Raw genomic sequence first — 20673 nt, forward strand, 5'->3', positions numbered from 1 at the left:
CTTAAAACAAGTGAATATGAAAGTGATCAGTACTATGTGCCCAAAAAGCCATTTACCAGTTTAATTAACTGCACGGTTGGATTTCTGGTGACTCAAGGCCACAAGGTAGTCTTGAAATGTTATATATGTTGTTCATCGGGTCAAACTTCAGCACCAACCAAAAGTCATCTATCAGCATTACGCCTCAGAAATATAGGAAAAAAAAATAATTCAGACACTGTTGAAAGTGATGTAACTAAAGGTGTATGTACATTTATTTTACTTTAATATAGACTGTTGCATGTCCCTTCTAACTGGTAAGGCACTTTGATGGAAAGAGGTTCTAAAAATATATTCAATATTGTTATTACGGTACTGACCATATTCATAAAAGGGCCATAAAATTCTTTAGCTATGATTTCAAAGAGGGCTAAACCACCTCCATCAAATATACTTTTTCACAACTAAAGATAGGAGCCAAAATAAGCTTCTCATGAGCTTTTATTGAAAAAGTGTAAAATAATATACATAATTACATCAAGAGTCACAAACAAGAAACATTAGAGCTGCTCCATAATGGCAACTATTCAGTTATCCTTATCAACTTTGATGCTCATGAATAACCACAATGATTAGACAGACTGGTTTGTGAAAATCATATCAATTAACTCAAGTTAAAACCTGCTGTTCTTTCTGTCCCAGTCCAATTAATCAAATACAAGAATTTAGAATAATTTCAAAGGGATCTTAATGTATTTCTCCAGCCAGCAGATGGCAACTATGAATCTCAACAACACAGACGCACAAGGCGTTACTATGTAGTCATGTTTCCACAGACAGACCTGCTGTAACTGTTAAGTCTTTCAATTTGGGCAGATGAGGCAGTGTAGCTGCTTCCATCAAATTATTCTGCCTATACGAGAATTTCTTTATCAAAACAATATTTAGAATGGTGATGGTTTTATCTTGGAGTGCAGCTCTGCATGACCAGTGGAGCTTGATTGTAATTTAAATGGAAATTGAAATTGTAGTTTATCGCCCAGCTCTAACAAATGGTAGACAAACAGCATGTTGGACAAAAAGAGAGAGGAAGCAACACTGAGGGGTCAAAGTCCCATAAGCGTTCGCGCTTCTTGACTCTGAGCCTGAAGAGTCTCGCTGGTGTAACGTTGTAGCAACTCCATCTTTTTTCTTCTAACCAGGGCCTCTTCCACCTGGCATGCAGATCCACGCACGCACGCAAGCACACACACACACACACACACACACACACACACACACACACACACACACACACAAACACACGAAAAAATGACAAAAATACAACAGCCAATTAGTCAAAAAATGTGCAACAAGATGTTGTGTTGTCCTTTTTTCCACATAATGTGAGTGTATAGTGTGGTTCTTGTTGAAAGTGTGTGTGTGTGTGTGTGTAAGCCTTACCTCTTTCTGTGACGGGACAGGTACATGAGCGATAAAGCTCACTGCGCCCTCCTCTTCCTCCAGCTCATCCTTGTAATCATCCTCCTCATGCTGTAGAGACACAGAACAGAGGTACTGAAGCAGTATGCTGACAGCAGCCTAACAAAAAATAATCTGAGCAAATGTCAGTGGTTTCACATTAAATTTAAACAGTGGAGAGTCAGAAAGTCAATTCTGTCTCCAAAATCAATGTCTCAGGGTCAGGAAAGTAATGCCAAAGACTACACAGCAAAAAGGGATTTTATTGAGGAAAAAAGAAAAGAAGTTGAACTTGGAAGGGAAACACACCACCTTCAGGCTAATTTTCAGGTCATTATTTACTGATTTGTCTGTCTGTTCTTGTAAATTTTCTAATCATAAACTACCGACAATTTGTGTATCCCCCACATATCAGGCAATCATTTCATAGTTCAGTGGTAAAGTACATGCTTCACATGTCTGAGGTCCTGGGTTCAATCCCCGGCATATCCACGGTGAGTCGCTCTGGATAAAAGCGTCTGCCAAATAATTCTATAATTTCAAAGACTTTCTCTTTTTTGTGGGACAGATATTTTGGTGATTTAATGCAATTTTTTAGGCTGACTCTCTTATTTTTAAGTAATTTCTTGCCAAACTGCAGCTAAGAATGCTGTAGCTCCTGTGAGTGCTGAGCTTATCTGATATGTTCTGAGCAGCAATCCAATGGTCACCTGTTCTTTGTGGACAGTGTAGATGCTCTCCTCTTCCTCTTCTTCCTGCTGCACTTTCTCTCCTAATGTAGAAGACTCCCTGTCCTTTCGCCATTTCTGCACCGCCTCCTGCACAGCTACACACACACACACACACACACACACACACACACACACACATATTTGGAAGACATTGTAATTTGTTAAGATTAACTACCTGAAAAAATACAAAAACAATGCCAGCCATTCTCAAATTTGAACAACTGACATTTTCCATCTCGACATTTATTTCACAAACCTACGATAACCGAATATCAGGATGTAATCAATGTTATTGTCTAGCAGGAGAAAGTACATGTAACAAACCGATCACATTTTTGATCTATAAAATATTGATCTGGACATATCTCTGTAGGGTTCTCAGTCATCCAGGTCATGGTTCCTTTTTTTTTGCAACAACTGGACTTCGATGTCTTCCCTTAAAGATGGTTCTCCTCTCATCCAAGATGCTTCTTCAGTTCTCCAGTTTGATTAGGACAGTTGTGACACTAATAAGTCTATTATCAGCTAATAGAATCTGTCAGTGGATTGCAATGTTATGCAGATGATGCTCTGTCGTGTAAATGGTTTCCACCCTTATAGCGTTTCTAACAACAGTTTTACACTACAAGAAGTTTAACACTGGATTAAAATTCCCAGATGCACTCACACACACCAATGGTGGCAGAGCTGCCATGCAAGGCATGGCAAACCAGACCTCTGAGAGCAACTTAAGGGTTCAGTGTCTTACCCAAGAACAATTTGGTATGCAGATAGGACTGGGGAAACCACTGACCCTCAGATTGTAGGGACACCAACTCTCTACCAACTGAGCTATAGTCGCAAACATTCATGTCTGTGAGTTTGGTAGCAAGCATCTGCCCTGACATTAGTATCCTTTCCTCCACTTGGACTTTTCTACCAGCAATGTGTTGATTTAGAACCCAAAATATATCATGATCTGATCAGAAGTTGGGAAAAACAATATCACTAAAAATTCTGTCTCTCACCTTTTTTCTCATATTGAGCCTCCAAAGGAAGTAGGACGCCATCATCCTCGTCCCTGTAGCCATAATACTCTGCGTCCACTTCCTTCATCAGCTCTGCCCTCGTCTTACGGAGTGCTGGGGCAGCTGTCAAGTGATATGATAGATGAAGACTAATCATCAGAATGGACAGTTGTGGTTATGGATCAGAGGGAATAAATGACAACCCAGAGAGGCCTGGTTCCAATTCATCTTTGTCTTGTCTTGAACATTAGCATGAGTATGGTACTTATTATTTTAAGCCTGAGGAGGTAAAATAGTCTTTGTCTTGATGTAGATTTGTAGATTTCATACTGAATTATGTCTATGATGGTTCATACGTCAAGGTAAATTGTGATCAAATCTTGCCAAGGCAAGTGGACTAACCTCAACTCAACATTATGACAGCAATACTCTTATTAACAAGACTCAGATGGGGAGATAGAGATTCTGACTATCAACAATGACTTTCAGGAGTTGAAGGGTTCGAAACTTCAAAACTGATCTTTAAAGAAATGGCAAGAAATTACCGCAAATAGTTAATTCAAAAAGTGCAAATTAATTTCTTGACTTGTGAGAAAATTAAATGAGAACCTCGGCTCCATTTAACATTTTCTTTATAATATCTAGTCTGATTTTGATCGCTTCAAATGAGAAAACATCTGATTCACTTATCTCACTCTACTTTTATGTTTATGGTTTGAATACTCATTAGGATTGACATATTTGATTGGCCGAGGTCATGTCACAGTTAGAGACTGAGTAGAGACACTCCCTAAAAACGCAATAATTCTTTGCCCCTCTTTATCGTCTACAAGTACAGGTTAGAAAGCATGGGGGCTCAATTAGAAACATGTTGCAATAGTGGTGAAAAATCACTATAGAATTGAAGATTGAATACTTACGCTCCTTCTCAAAGAGCTCTCTAACCCCTGGTAAGTCTCTGGCTGCTCCGAAGTACTTGTATCCTCGGTTACCTGGTACCTCCCTCCCCTCGTGATCCAGCATCCTGGGCCCAAAACGCTGAAGGACGGAATCAATGAAAACACTGCTCATTCATTCAGATTCATTAAACGACGTGGAGGGTCTAAAACACATTATGTTACAGTTCCATACTATTCTCTTGCTAATTATTTGAATTCCTAAAATTCATTAACTTTGAGACAGTTCAACAAAGGACGACTACAAATACTTAGACAGTAAATGTTTCATTTGCTTTTTTTGGTCAACCCTTGCATATTTTTGTTTTTGCCGATTTCGTCTCCTTAGAGGCCAAATGTATGTTTTATCAAGAAAAATACCTTTCTGTCTAGGTTAGTGGAAATGGTATAATATAAACACAATATATTCAAAGACAACAAAACTTTCCCAGGATGTTTTCAATCTCTGTGAAGGGACACAAAGAGTCGATCATAACAAAACCAGAACACACACACACACAAACTGCACTAACAACAGTGTTGCAACAAATATCACCATCAAGAGCAACTGATCTCCACCTGATTGAGACCAGGCAGCTCTCATCCCAGTCTTTTACTTACATGATAATCTGGTCCTCCCAGCTCTTTGATTCGAACCTCCCAGTGACCCTTTTCCCGAAGTAGCTTGTTGATCTCATCGTTAAGATCCCGGATTCTGAACTCACCCAGTCCAGCTGTGGATGGTTTGAACAGTAATGGATGGTGGAAAAAAACAAAAAACAAAAAAAAAACCATCAAACAGGGGTCTGTCAGGAAGACAGCTGAGTCTGACAGACAAACACTTTATAGAAGACAAGGAAAACTGACAGATGGGTCAGAGAGGGACTTGAGTTTAAGCTCACCATTTTGGATCTGGGCCACTTTTTTAGAGATCTCACTGATGATCTGAAACACACATTTGCACAAGTTTGACGCTCAAATAAACACGTGTCACACATGTGGGTTTTTTGGACACTGAGACACAATTTTCACCTGTCTCCTCCATTTCTCTGCTTTAGGAAGGTCACTGCACTCTGATGCCAGGAAGGGCCTCCTCTCCTGCAGACAGACAAAAAATGCCAGGTGAGAGACAGACACAGACAGACAGACAGACAGACAGACAGACAGAAGGACAAGCAGATAAGAAAGAGACCAGTGGGTAAGATGCTAAGGACAGGTCCAGACCTTTGCAGACACAAAAGAACCAGAGCAGGAAAACAGGCAAAATCTCACCTTGACTTTTCCCTCCTCCAGCTGGGCCTGTCTAAACCGGGCCAGAGCCGTCCTAAAAGGCCAACACATAAAAAGGTCAAAACAGCGGCAACACACACACACAACATAAGATCCAAATGTTTGGTTCTGAAGTTGATATTTTCCATCTTAAGTCAGTTTCATCGGATTAAGGCCCTCTGTACTTACATGGCTTTTTCTGCATTTCGAGCCTGTTGAAACACACAGATGTTTTGATTATTGGCCAAGTTAAATTTCAATCTACCATCGCTGGGTTGGAACTACACCCAGGATCCTTATAGAGTGCAAAACCATTCTAGAATGAGGTAAATGAGGCATATAGCTAACGGATGATCACCTGCAGCTAAAAACCTTTGATCAACTATCAATCAGTAGTCATAACAGTGAAACATTGACATAGTTGTAAGACATCTGCTCTTTTGTTCATATTTGCCAATTTTAAACTCATATCGTCATCAGTTGCGCGACAAAATTCACACAGTGAAGAAATAAAATGATTAAGATAGACTAAAATGATTTTAATTAAAAAGAGAAAGGTGAAAAATTAATGTTTTGAATATTTTTTGACAAGCTGAGTGGCACCAATTGCTTCAATGTAGCTCATGTGTGGCTAACTGCTTTGCTAAGACATCTATTTAATTATTAAAAGTAAAGATATAAAGATGTGAGCCTCTCTCACCATTATTGATGTTGGGTTTTATGACTTGGTAAAGAATCAGACGAAAAAAAGGATCCAGAGGACTCTTTGGGAAAATAAACACGCCGCCGTAATGTTCCGATGTACACTATTTCCGGTTAGTCTGACGTCTCTTCCTTGGATTCTAGTTCGTGTTTAACAATAAATAAGCTCGGATCACAAGAGCGCCATCTATCGGTGAAATCGGTGTCAACATTTTACTTTCTTACACGTTGTTGTGGTGAAAACGTCATTCTAATTGTGAAAGCCATTTCCCATCAATAACTTCATTCTTGTGTGCCTTTACACTATGTTATTAACAGTAGAAAAAGAAATAAGCAATGACTCAGTTTTGAACATTTTACGTAGACTGTTTCCTTTAATACTGTAAGGATTACGTAGGAAAAATATCCCAAAAAGTTATTTATTTAAATAGTTCATAAATTCATTTTCACAGTTTCTTCCATTTTAAGTATTGCATCACTTCAAAGTCGTCAAGGTCTTATATCATTATCTCGAATTATCTGTTTTTTTCCAAGGCAGCAGGATTTCTAAACAGCTATTTATGAAGTAATTTTAATTCTAAAGCGACTGACAGAATTAAAGTTAAGAGGACCAATAAAGAGAAAATAAGAAATAGTCAATATTATTAATGAAATCTATTATTTTTTAAGATTTGTTGTTATATACACTTTAGACGAAATGTATTATTTGGCTCCACACTAATAATTTGTACTTAGTGTGCACAGATATAGATTGTGCACTGGTGCAACCTAGACATATCATTAGTGATGTAATCTCAGGTCATCAGATTTTTCAACATGAGACACCCTCAACCATGTAATCCAGCTGGGTGTGATCTTGATGCCTTCTCAGCTGCATCAGTGATGTTTTTCAATGGGTTTCCTGTTGTGCAGTCCCCTTCTTCCCAACACCATCAGAGCCCTGCAGAGTGACAGGCCTTGAAATCCTCTGCGTCCAACCTCGGTTTGGTTGCGCCAGCATTCACCTGCCAGACCCCCTAATTGGCTATACGTTGCCCTCTTCCTCTTAAATGCGTCTTACGTCTTCCCAGGGCACAGTCAATTCCAGCAGTACCACCTGCCTTGTTGATTCTGAAATGAGCCCCACGTCCAGCCTCTGACAGACTAGGAGGTAAGAGTGAATGCTGTGCTGGTATATTCAAACTTTAAACTTACCTTGTGACCCCAACTTGTCAACTGCCACTAGCCAGGTTCCCAGTTCTTTGCTGGTCGCATTGAGTACTGCTGTGTCCCTCAGGGTGCCATCAAATATCTTTCTGAGGCTCTTCACTGGCTTCTCTGAGACAGATGGAATTTGGATACCTCTAAGGGAGAAATGGAACCTGTCTTTCACCCTCCCCTTCTTCCCCATCAGGGAACGGGACTTAGTGGACCTGAAGCCCATATGCGCCCAGTTGATGAGCAGCTCAAGCCCTTGAAGAATCCATCTGCAGACTAGAACCGATGTTTTGGTGACATTAAGATCATCCATAAACGCTCTGACAGTAGACTGCTGTACACATGGCTTGGTGAGGGGTCCTCTGCACTCCACCTCAGCAGACTTAAAAAGCATGTTCATGGCTAAGGCAAACAAGATCAATGAGATGGTGCATCCAATGATTATGCCCTTCTCCAGCCAACATAATGCTGAAATAAATGTTCCAGAGGTGACTCTCAAAATGAAGCAGCTGTAATAGTCCAGTATGATCCCCTTGATCTGTTCCTGTATCATTATTTGCAAATACATATTTTTGTGGACACTGAGGATGGTGCACTAAGATGTACAAGTACAAAGTACCTAAACAGCATTGGGTATTAGTACCTATCAGGCGTCACTGAAAAGACATCCTTCTCATAGTTGTTAATTTTGGTTTATGATTAAAGGGAATTTAAACTCACATTGACATATCTCCTCAAAATTTCCACTTGCTGATATTCTCAATAAAGGAAATATAATTTACAAATAATACATTTAATAGGTTGTTTTTTTTTTTGGTCATATATTCTTTACTTTTATATTTGAATGATAATGGTGCCAGGGATAAAATAATTGTATTTGTTCTGTTAAAAAAAGTCGTGTCAATACTTGCAAAATCTTTATTGCAAAAAAAGTTCTGTTCTGATACAAATGTAAACCAACATTTTGGTAATTTTTTTCATTATATATATATATATATATAAAACATTTAGTGTGCTTATTTGTCCTTTACAAGATTGTATTTTGGTCCCAAGTTGAATAAATTTCGATAACCTTGCCATTAGTGTGAACTGTTTTAATGATATTACTATTTTTCCTTACATGATAGTACAGGTTGAGGATACTGGTCTGGTTACGTACCCAAGGTATGCTTTTTTGTACGGTCAGAAACTGAACGCCTAATTGGAAGAAAGTGCAGGACATGCGGCTATCAAGGTTCTCCATAGGCTACATTTCCCACATACAAACTTCCCTCAGGCCAAAAGGTACAAAATAGGAATGATGAGTCATGTAAAACTAACCAATTTCTGTGTTTTCTGTGCCAATAAGATTAAAGTTGGCTCTGAAATAAAACGCTTTCATTTTCTTCAGTATAATCAAAAAGTTGGAAAAATTAAATATGGACAATACTTCTTTAAAACAGTATCCATTTATTTAAAATGGTTATTTCCTCAAAAATAAGATGCCTGAAATTTAAAAATGAGAAAAAAATGAAGTATTCAGTGTGAATCATTAGAAAAACACCTTAATTAAAAATTCTGTCAGATAAACTATTCATGTCAGAGGTTTTGTATGAGCGCTTTACACTTTAATAGATGAAGGATAAGTGTGTTTGCATATGTAAAATAGAACCAGACAGGTGTATGTGTCTCCATCATCTTCCCCTACGTGTTCTTTATTTTTTATAATCAGATTAAACTGACTTTTACAGATTTAAAGTGAAGCATTGTACAAAAATAACATTTGGATTTTTTCTGCATGACTGAAAACCTGTTTCTCCAAACTTGACCTTTTTTAACTTAAACATGTCTTCTTAAAAAAATACAAAAACCAAACTTTCTTCCTCTTATTGATGGTGTTTATCTTCGCCGGCTCGCCACTGTCTGATCCCAGCAGCAATAAAAAGCACTATTAAAATACAAGTAATCCATGTTAGTTATATTGTCTGCTGTGAATTGTTCTGACTGACTTGTGCCTCAACCCTAATCCCCCCTAATGGCAAGACTGAAAGGTAAGCCACTGATTCTGAGGTGGGACTGATGCAGTTTTAAAAAATGTTGTCCAGGAAAAAAGATCAAGTCATCATAGATCCTATAAAGCTCAGCCAGCTTTAGCATTGAGCGGCGGGTTTAATGCTACTCTGTTAGAATGCTATTCTGTAGACCAATCACCTGGTCAGTAAGTTTCTGGTAAACAACTTCAGGTAAGAGCAACAGCTAAAATTATAGAACCATGAGTTTCTTTGATTCTGATAAAACGCTTTGTGTATGATGCCACAACCAAACTAAAACACATCCTTTTTTTTCTGTTCTAGAAATATTGAACAAATTAGGTTTCTCTGGTTTGTTTTACAAGTATCCCTTCACCAACCCCTGGCCTCTCTCATTGGCTGCTAAGAGGCTGACCCACCAGCCTCCAGACTAATGAGAAAAGTACCAGAGGTATTCAGCATATATAAAGAGAGGGGAAATGAAGCATGGGAGATGGGCTGTGAGGGGGGAGCTAGGCCATGATGTCACTGTCACATTCCTTTGCCATGTGGCCCGTCTTCCCACACTTGTAGCAGTTAACGCTGCACTGCTCCAATGTCTTGCAGCAGTGAACGGCAACATGTCCAATCTCATTACACCTGCAGCAAACAGAAAAGCAGGTCAGACTTGATGGTTTACATGTGGAATGTTGACTTGGGAGTGAATGGCAACATATACTTCAGGTAACCTGTAAAATGTAGACAGGTGAACAAACTACCTCCAGTATTTCATCAGAGGCATTTACCTGAAAGGAGTTTCTCTCACCTGTGGTTAATAGTTACCAGTAAAATCATACACAATGCACAATTTTTTCAGGATTGATTTAACCTCTATTCTGAAGTGTATTTAGAGCAGATACTTAAAATAAGTCTACTTGTAACTTGTGTAGGGATAATGGTTAGGTGAGTTCTTGTAGTTTTCAAATTATTCTAACAGCATTTGCTTATCTGTGAAAGTTACCATAACTATTAAAGTTTATTTACCAATAATACTTTACTTTTAGTATTTGCTTAGCTAAGGAAATGATCTCACGGTTCTAAGTTTAGCTCTTGCCTGAAAACTTTAGATTACCACTGGTAATCATCTATAGCGGCTACTTTACTGGCAACATTAGTTTACCTGTAGAAAGTCTACCTCTAGTCATATTTTACATGTAGCATGGATTTATCTAAAGTAGTTAACCTCTAACCTTAGCTAACCTGTGGTAAATTTCATATTCATCTGTAATGGTTTTCCTCCAGCAGCTTCCTTACCTGTAGTAATCTTTCGCCCTTGTTTAATAATGTTATATCATAATTATTATTCCAGACTGTACACATGAGAATAATTCCTTTATGCTGTATGAACCCAATTGCAACGACTCCACACCACAGAAAAGAGTACAAAGACAGGGAGGATTCTCAGGGACAAGCCAGGCAGGGCAGGAATGCAGCCTCAGGGTGGCCTGGGCCAATGTCTCCCTGAGCCAGTCCCAAGCGCGGATAAATGCAAAGAGTTGCGTCAGGAAGGGCATCCGGCGAGAACTTGCCAAAACCAAACATGCGAATCAAACCAAATAATCTCATACCGGATCGGACGAGGCTCGGGTTAACAACGTTAGCGGCTACGCCCCGCAGGTTGGATGTGAGTTAGGGGAGAAGTTCTGGAATGACTTAGATGATGCGATGCAGAATATCCCCAGAGATGAGAGAGTGATAATTGGTGCACTCCTCAGTGGACATGTTGGTGCAGGTAATAGAGGGAATGAAGAAATGATGGGCAAATTTGGTATGCAGAATAGTAACACAGAGGGACAGGTGGTGGTACTCTTTGCAAAAAGGATGGAAATGGCTGTAGTTTGAACACTTTTTTTCAACAAGACAGGCTCTGGCTCTGGGTGGTCAGGGAGAGCTTCCAGATGACTGAACAACTACGGCTAATGTTATCAGGGAGACAGATAGGAGAGTGCTCGGTGTATCATCTGGAATGAAGGTAGAGGAGACTTGGTGGTGGAATTAGGAAGTGCAGAAGTATATCCAGAGAAAGCGGTTAGCTTAGAAGTGGGACACTAGAGGTAGCAAAGGCAAAACAAAGGGTGTACAATGACTTGTATGCACAGTTGGACCGTACGGAGGGAGAATGATCAATACAGATTGGTGAAACAGAGATGGAAAGGATATACAAGTGATTAAGGATATTATTATTGTAATAGAGAGGGAAATGTATTGACAGATGCGAGAAGAGTGATGGGATGATGGAAAGAGCTGCCAGGCATGAGGTTTAGAGGAAGACCAAAGAGAAGATTTATGGATGTAGTGAGAGAGGATCCAGAGGGTAAATAGGGTTAGATGGAGAGGTTGACTCGCTGTGGCGACCCCTGAGGGGAAAAGCCGAAAGTAGAAGATGGCGGCTAGGCAGGGCAGTCTTGCATAGTTAGGACCTATCTGTTGATTGCACTGAGTTGCAGCTGTCACCAGGTTAGGTGAATGAGCTGACGAGGTGGGTGGGCCTAGCATAATAAGGGGGCAGAGGCGGGACCAACGGAGAAACACTGAACAAAGTAGAAAACTACAGTCTATCGTATTTCTTGTGTCAGTCAAGTTTATGTGTCAGCCTCAGCTAATCCACTGTAATTTAGCCGGCAGTTACATGTAGTTGTAGTTTACCTGGTGCAGCCAGTTTGCCTATAAAGCTTGTTACATCACTTTACATCAGCTGGTCTGCCTGCAGTATTTAGTTTTCTGCTAGCGTCACTTTACCTGTAGAAAATAAGAGCTGTGTCGGTGTTTACTTCTGGCTACTTGTTTGAAAGCGCTTTACTGGTTGCACATATTGTCATATAACAAGTAGGACTCCCTCACCTGTAGCATTTCACCTTCTCGCAGCATTTTTGAATGTGTCCAAAGCCGCCGCAGGAATAGCACTTCTGTTCGTAGGCATGGTTGCAGTCACGGGCCATGTGACCAGCTTTGCCGCAGTTGTAGCACAGATGCTCACGCTCCCTCTTAGGCTCATTGCAGTCCTTGTAGATGTGGCCTGACCTACCGCAGTTGTAACAGGCTGCGAGGAAAAATGGAGCCAGTGAGAACCTTCTGCAGTTGCTAGTCCAGATCCACTGAGCATTTAGTCATTGGCTTCCAATCGATTTGCTTTGGTTCACAAACACGATGGCCAAGGCAATGATGTTTAAGTCCTTGAATAGCAACCCGTTGCTTTAGTTTCTTAAGTGTCACACTATATCATTAACTTGTCAGTACCAAATTACTAACCTGGTGAGTCTGGATTTGAATTACAAAAACAAATTATCCAGATTAACTCTAAATATAAAAAAAAATTCATCTCGTGTTAGTAAACATATTTGACCAAAATTACTTTTTAGTCCAGCACTCGTAACCTATAAGGCCTCAAATTACTTAACCTGTGACGTCAGCCGAATTGTTACTTGCAAGTTACACCGGTGTCACTATCAAGTAATTTCCAAAATCCTAACCAGTCTGAAGTGACTGAACCCTTCATCTAAAGTTGATCATCTGATTCTAAATAATTACTACCTTTTTAGTCCAGGTTACATATCTGTTCTTCCTACATTAATAATTTGCTGGTCCTTAGTTTTCAACTAATTTGTGAGTCTGGGAAATCAACATGTCCTTAAGTCAGTAGAATATCTTGGTTTGTACTCGGTTACTACAGAGAAAGTACGAGCAACTTGTTAGTCCTGGGTTATTTTTTGTCAGGGCAATAAATTTGTCACTCATTGGTTACTAACATTCTACTCTCTGGTAAACTAGTCAGTGAATCCTTCAATCCAGGATTATTATCTTAACAATGTAAATAAACACTGGTCTCTAAACAAAGTATTTCTTCCTTTGTGCTAATCTGTATTAAAGGTTGCATTTATATTTGTGTGTGTTTGTGCCCCCACCATCTTCACTCTTCTTGCACTCTCTGGCGACATGTCCCAGCTCCCCGCAGCGGTAACAGAATATGTCTGAAAAGACAAGAGGCAGGCTTCGTCACTTGTCTCTTGACCTACTAAGTGACTTCAGTTGTGAATTTCAAACAGGCAGTCTGACTCCGGCTTCTCTGTCAAAACATCACATCTGCTGCCCTTATATCTTGTCGTTAATGTTACTCTCCTGATCATGTCTCACAATGATCACACATGACTTTGCTTCTTAAGAGCATTTTTTTGCCTTAAACTCTTATTAAAGGCAGCTGGATTTAACTTCACTCTTAGCTTCAAGTTTTGGATGATGTCTAGTCTAAAAAACCCTTTTTAGTTATATGTTTAGTATTATGTACAATTCACATGATAATTTTTTCCAAATTTTTAATTAGGTCTTAGTTTTGCTTATTTTTCATGTAATTTTTGATAGGTTTTGTTGTAATTATTTGCATTTCTTAAACTTTTTTTTAGGTACTTCTGAGAAAATTTCAATTATTACTTTGATTATAGTAAAAAATGTGTATCGTAAAAGAAAAACAAAAGTAGAAAGTTTCCAAAAAATAAAAGCATTATGCAACATTTAGGAACATTTTTGGAGAAAATATAAAATGTAATAACTAAAAAAGGAAAATACAAAAAAAAAAACAAAAAAAACAAAAAAAAAAAAAACAGCGCGGGCCAAATATAATAGACATAATCAAACATGTTCAAATATGCTGTCACCTTTTCCTCTGGGGCGACCCCTGACCATTCCAGTGCAGGCGCTCGGACAGTCCCTCACCCGATGGCCGCCACGGCCACAGCCGAAACACTCATTACTGCTCATCACCTTGCCGGTACTGCATGCACAAACACCGACATACACAGACACACACAAACAGATAGCTTTTATTGATTTTCTCAGTAATGTTATCACAGTGAAATCGCAGACAGATGTCTGCTGCACCCAGCAAAATGATGCGGGAAGCTGTGAAGTAACAAATGAGGAAAAAAAAATCATGATGCAATCTAAAAAAAAAAAATCTTTATTGATCATTTAAAAATATATATTTTTCCTCCTTTTATAAATTGAAAAAAGTATTGTCACTGATATTGTAAGCCTCTGCTCCTGGAGAATTTGGTGTGTGACTGACCAGAGGCAAGCGATGTCTAAACTTATACTTGTCTCCATCGCAATGCTCAATAAAGGTTTTGATGTTAAAAAAAAGAAAAGAAAAAGTTTTGACATAAGTGCAGCATAGCACTAAATCATGTCATCTCCCTTTCACAGTGACATGACTGCAACATTTTGCTTCTACTTGCTCTACTTCCCAAGTGACATCACAGCTTCCCCTGCCAATATACACCCTACAACCGCTATGCATTCCCATGACGCAGTGTTCTTCATTCAAATGTGAGGTATCGACTCAAAAAATCAGCAAAAAAATAAAGTAATGTAAATTTTGATGTGTCTCACAATCACAATCGTCTTATTTTTCCTTCCAGCAATATTCTTAACCCCCCCCCCGTTCTTACAGCATCACACTTTTAAGTGTGTGTTGTGGTGGAGTGGGGTGGGGGCATGCTCTGCTGGGAGGGGCAAGAAGCCAGTGATTTACAGTTATTTATACGGCAGAGGTCCCGCACCCTCTCTAAGCCTGAGGGTTGGAATCTTTGGCAAGTTGAGGCAACAATAGTCTGGAAAACCAAAAGCTTGAAAAGATGTGAAATCACAGACTGTGAACTTCCTTTGATCACCCTCACAGCTTCCCCTTTTTTGGTTTAATGCCATATTCCCCAAAAAATGAGTAGTGAACACACTAAAGTTTGATCAGACTGTGAACTTCCTGCGCTCTCTATTTGTCTACCTGTGTGCTGATGGTGGAGGGGGTTAGCAACTCCTTGTGACATCACAACCCCCCCCCCAAAAAAAAAACATCATCACATTGTTTATCAACAGAATTTTCCAGCGTTTACAGGATATTTAATAACTTTTTACCGCCCTTGTGCAAACACAATAGAAATACTATCACAATCCCAGGCTGGGAAATTTTAAGTCAATCACACTGGATTGAATATATTTCTAATGTCTAAAATGATAACAAAATAAACCACAATTGACTATGAAACTATGTAAAAATCAACCAAAAATCACCTGTTGCTTCTAAATTTGTTTAATGCTAAAATTGAAGCCCCCCATCTGAAACTTCATCTATACATTGCATCACAAATGAATGAAACTTGTGGCACAAAAATCCACAACTGAGTCAACACTGTTTCATATATTCTGTATATGACTTCACACGTTTTTTTTTTAAAAGAATGTGTCGCCGAAAAAACTGTAAATAATGCCTTTTATTTGTATCAACATTAGGTGTTCACTAAATATTTTCTAATAATATTCAGACTTCATTCCTAATAATTATCCCCTTATTCCTGTGACGTTAGTTTCCTTTTTACGAGAAGTGAATTTAATATAATTAAACAATGGCAAACAAATCATCATACCATACCTTTTCCTCCCAAAGTTATTGTTTAAAACATAATTGTACTTTAAAGGTTCTGACTGAATATGTATCAAATGTTACTTGATTGTTGATTCTTCTGAGTGAAACCCTAAACAGTGGCAGTAACAGTAACTACTGGTCATAGCGACAATCGATTGATTATTGGCTCCACAACGTCCACTTTTAAGGAAACACTTCACAGCATATGATCTTGATATTTGAATTATTGAATTTATATATAACCTGCCTGGAAACTTGAACAATTTCGTAAATACCGGGCAGTTTCTTCACTCTAACGAGCAAACTTGAAATCGTCTCGAACGGGGGCTCGAACTGGACCGGACCGGACCACCTGTGTCAGTGTCGGTGTTCACCGGTAAGTCTGATGGGAGTTAAAGGCCGGATGGTAGCGTTACCGGGCAGTTCACTCGGGCAGTACCGCCCCCGTGCCGCTCCGCGATAAACTCTGACCGGCCGCCGACCGAAGCCTCCGCACCTCGGAGAACATCACCTTCCCCGGAAGGCTAGTCGCTCCTCCCGTACGGCTTCCCGCGCTAAAAGGCCATTCCAGGGCGGCCCGACCCAGCCGTCATGTAGTCAATTAGCATGCTAGCGGGTTAGCTTGTCTCCGAGAGTTGATAGCGCAACATCGTTCCCAGACCACCGGGGCGGAGGGGCTTCAGCTGCCTACCGGCGGAGAGCCTCCCCGCGGGGAGAGACACTAAGCGGATAGATAGATCCGCCGGGTCCCGACTCACCTCGGACCCGAATCCCGGGATGTTTGCTTTCAGTTCTTCCTCTGCGCCACACGCCTCTCTGCACTCTGCAACACACGCACGGGCACACGGGCAGATGCGCACACGCACGCACACACACACACACACACACACACACACACACACACACACACACACACACACACACACACACACAGGCGCGTCGTCACCATAAATGACAAGAAATACAAATAGTAAATTTAAAAATTGAGGAAAAGAAACATTTGTTTTCTTCTTTTAAATGTGTTACAAAAAGGATAATTAATTGACTAAATTCAACCGGTTACACAAACAATTACATGCAGCAATCAAATAGACGATAAACTATATTTTAAGACAAACGAAGAACTAAAAACAAAAAGAAATAAAATGAAGAATGTCATGCCGCACCATGCAGTCTTCTTTCTCCCTTCCTCCTCTGTTAGGTTTGATGGCAGTTAGCAGCCTTCCATTACCGCCAAAGGGGCGAAATCCAGTTATTCAGGTTTTAAGTTGGAGAAATGGGGGTGGGGGAGGGGAAGTGAAGACTTAAAACCAGGCAGCAGATGGAGACACTGAATTATAAATGAAGGCTAAAAAAAAACACATCCAAAAAGGACATAAAAATTTTAAAATTAAACAAGATATGTCAGACAAAACTCTGAAATACCCGATTTACTTTTAGTGTAATTGTTTAGCAGTCCGAGGCTATCATTAAAATGGGTATTGTGAATCTATATTTACCCTGGATTTATGATGAAGAACAAATTTGGACATTTTATGACAAAATAAAATTAAGGTGCTGTTACCTTCACTGCTCCTTAGACATAAGAAATAGAAATAAGAAATGTATTTTTATCTTTTCCCCCCTTTATCATGCAAGAGCTACTTGTGAATGCAGCCACAGGGCGGCACTGGCCTATGTCTCTCCAAGCCTGCCTTGGGGGGGCACGGAGCAGTGTCTCCCTGTGCCGGTCCCAAGCCCGGATAAATGCAGAGGGTTGCGTCAGGAAGGGCATCCAGCGTAAAACTTTTGCCAAAACCAAACATGCGAGTCAACCAAAACTATACCATACCGGATCGGTCGCGGACCGGGTTAACAACGACCGCCATTGGTACTGATGACCTACAGGGTACTAATGGAAATTGGGCTACTGTGGGTCGAAGAACAAGAACAAGAAGAAGAGGAGGAGTGCGTGTTTGGAGAGCAGAGAGAGAGGAGGAAAGGAAGGAGCCTGGGACTGAGAGTAGGGACTTTGAATATTGGGACTATGACAGGAAAAGGTAGAGAGTTGGTCGACATGATGCAGAGAAGGAAGGTGGATATACTGTGTGCCCAGGAGACCACGTGGAAAGGTAGTAAGGCTAGAAGCTTAGGAGCAAGCTTTAAGTTGTACTATTATGGTACTGACAAGAAGAGAAATGGAGTAAGAGTTATCTTGAAGGAGGAGTTCGTAAGTAACGTCCTAGAGGTGAAAAGAATGTCAGATAGACTTATGAGTCTGAAACTGGAAATTGAAGGTGTGATGCTCAATGTTGTTAGTGGCTATGCCCCACAGGTGGGATGTGAATCTGACGAGAAGGAGAAGTTCTGGGATGAGTTGGATGAAGTGATGCAGAATATTCCCAGAAATGAGAGAGTGGTAATTGGTGCAGACTTCAATGGACATGTTGGTGAAGGCAATAGAGGGGATGAAGAAGTGATGGGCAGATTTGGTATCCAGGATAGGAATACAGAGGGACAGATGGTGGTAGATTTTGCAAAAAGGATGGAAATGGCTGTAGTGAATACCTTTTTCCAGAAAAAACAAGAACATAGGGTAACTTATAAGAGCGGAGGTAGGAGCACGCAGGTAGACTACATCTTGTATAGACGAGGTAACCTGAAAGAGATCAGTGACTGCAAAGTAGTTGTTGGTGAGAGTGTAGCCAGACAGCATAGGATGGTGGTTTGTAGGATGACTCTGGTGACAAGGAAGATGAAGAGCACGAAGGCAGAGCAGAGGACAAAATGGTGGAAGCTGAAAAGGGAGGAATGTTGCATGGTTTTCAGAGTTGAGAAAGGGTCTGGGTGGTCAGGGTGAGCTTCCAGATGATTGGACAACTATAGCTAGTGTTATCAGGGAGACAGGTAGAAGAGTACTTGGTGTGTCATCTGGAAGGAAAGTAGATAAGGAGACTTGGTGGTGGAATGAGGAAGTGCAGGAGTGTATACAGAGAAAGCGGTTCGCTAAGAAGAACTGGGATACTGAGAGGACTGAAGAGAACAGACAGGAGTTCAGGGAGATGCGGCGAAAGGTAAAGATAGAGGTAGCAAAGGCAAAACAAAGGGCGTACAATGACTTGTATGCTCGGTTGGATAGTAAGGAGGGTGAGAATGATCTATACAGGTTGGCGAAACAGAGAGATAAAGATGGTAAGGATGTACAACAGGTCCGGGTGATTAAGGACAGAGAGGGAAATGTATTGACAGATGCTAGAAGAGTGATGGGAAGATGGAAAGAGTACTTTGAAGAGCTGATGAATGTGGAAAATGAAAGAGAGGCAAGGGTAGAAGAGGTGACTATTGTAGACCACAAAGTTGCAAAAATTAGTAAAAGTGAAGTGAGGAAGGCATTGAAGAGGATGAAGACTAGAAAAGCAGTGGGTCCTGATGATATACCTGTGGAGGTGTGGAAGTGTCTAGGAGAGGCAGCGGTAGATTTTCTGACTATATTATTCAACAGGATCTTAGAGAGTGAGAAGATGCCTGAAGAATGGAGACAAAGTGTGATGGTGCCTATTTTTAAGAATAAAGGGGATGTGCAGAATTGTGGCAACTATAGAGAGATAAAGTTGATGAGCCATACAATTAAGTTATGGGAAAGAGTAGTGGAAACTAGACTGAGAGCAGAAGTCAGCATCTGTGAACAGCAGTATGGCTTCATGCCTAGAAAGAGTACTACAGATGCAGTATTTGCGTTGAGAATGCTTATAGAAAAGTACAGAGAAGGCCAGAGGGAGCTGCATTGTGTTTTTGTAGACCTGGAAAAGGCATATGACAAGGTGCCAAGAGAAGAGCTCTGGTATTGTATGAGGAAGTCTGGAGTGGCTGAGAAGTATGTTAGACAGGTGCAGGACATGTATGCTAGCTGTGAGACACTGGTATGGTGTGCTGTAGGGGTAACAGAGAAGTTCAAGGTGGAGGTGGGACTCCATCAGGAATCAGCTCTGAGCCCCTTCTTGTTCGCAATGGTGATGGATAGGCTGACAGATGAGGTTAGAAAGGAATCCCCATGGACCATGATGTTTGCGGATGACATCGTGATCTGTAGCGAGAGCAGAAAACAGGTAGAGGAAAATCTAGAGAGGTGGAGGTATGCTCTGGAAAGGAGAGGAATGAAAGTTAGTCGCAGCAAGACAGAGTATATGTGTGTGAATGAGGGGAACTCGGGTGGAACGGTGAGGCTACAGGGAGTGGAGATCAAGAAGCTGGAGGATTTCAGGTACTTAGGGTCAACAGTCCAGAGCAACGGAGAGTGCGGAAAAGAGGTGGTGAGACGGGTCCAAGCAGGTTGGAATGGGTGGAGAAAAGTGTCAGGGGTACTATGTGATAGAAGACTATCGGCCAGAATAAAAGGAAAGGTGTACAAGACAGTGGTGAGACCAGCGATGATGTATGGACTAGAAACTGTTACAATGACCAAAAGACAGCAGGCAGAACTAGAGGTTGCAGAGATGAAGATGTTGAGGTTCTCTTTGGGAGTGACCAGGAATGATAGGATCAGGAATGAATCTATCAGAGGGACGGCACATGTTCGATGTTTTGGAGAGAAGGTCAGAGAAGCCAGACTGAGATGGTTCGGTCATGTACAGAGAAGGGATAGTGAATATATTGGTAGACGGATGCTGGAATTGGAGCTGCCAGGCAAGAGGTCTCGAGGAAGACCAAAGAGAAGATTTATGGACGTAGTGAGAGAGGATATGAAGGTAGTTGGTGTGAGAGAGGAAGATACAGAGAATAGGGTTAGATGGAGAAAGTTGACTCGCTGTAGCGACCCCTGACGGGAAAAGCCGAAAGAAGAAGAAGAAGATCATGCAAGAGCTACTTGTGGATACAGTAACAGGAGGTCACTCAGGATATTCCTATTCCTGAGTATGAGAAGGTTGCTTACAGACACTCACACGTGCATATTCG

The 20673-nt window shown here is 40.6% G+C and overlaps 2 protein-coding genes across 3 annotated transcripts; both read right to left on the reverse strand.

Annotated features, from left to right (window-relative positions):
* Positions 1–465: 465 nt before the first annotated feature.
* On the reverse strand, positions 466–6208 carry isy1 (ISY1 spliceosome associated protein). The gene is made up of 11 exons (XM_086150219.1): positions 6083–6208; positions 5572–5594; positions 5386–5437; positions 5146–5211; positions 5016–5058; positions 4735–4847; positions 4099–4216; positions 3179–3301; positions 2151–2266; positions 1423–1512; positions 466–1193 (listed from the first exon to the last, which is right to left on the reverse strand). The coding sequence occupies exons 1-11, from the start codon at positions 6083–6085 to the stop codon at positions 1086–1088; spliced, it is 855 nt and encodes a 284-aa protein (XP_086006345.1). The 5' UTR covers positions 6086–6208; the 3' UTR covers positions 466–1085.
* A 2734-nt stretch (positions 6209–8942) lies between these two features.
* cnbpb (CCHC-type zinc finger, nucleic acid binding protein b) lies at positions 8943–16992 on the reverse strand. Of its 2 annotated transcripts, XM_086150220.1 has the most exons (6): positions 16908–16992; positions 16500–16564; positions 13979–14094; positions 13232–13297; positions 12171–12369; positions 8943–9929 (listed from the first exon to the last, which is right to left on the reverse strand). In XM_086150220.1, the coding sequence occupies exons 3-6, from the start codon at positions 14079–14081 to the stop codon at positions 9803–9805; spliced, it is 495 nt and encodes a 164-aa protein (XP_086006346.1). In that variant the 5' UTR covers positions 14082–14094; positions 16500–16564; positions 16908–16992; the 3' UTR covers positions 8943–9802. The 2 variants fall into 2 exon arrangements, with proteins under 2 accessions (XP_086006346.1, XP_086006347.1); XM_086150221.1 differs by lacking the exons at positions 16500–16564; positions 16908–16992 and adding an exon at positions 15989–16028.
* Between the last annotated feature and the right edge of the window lie 3681 nt (positions 16993–20673).

The sequence above is a fragment of the Fistularia commersonii genome, chromosome 7, assembly GCF_037954325.1.
Source record: "Fistularia commersonii isolate RoL2024-O1a breed Wild chromosome 7, RoL_Fcom_v1.0, whole genome shotgun sequence".
NCBI classification, from domain to species: domain Eukaryota; kingdom Metazoa; phylum Chordata; class Actinopteri; order Syngnathiformes; family Fistulariidae; genus Fistularia; species Fistularia commersonii.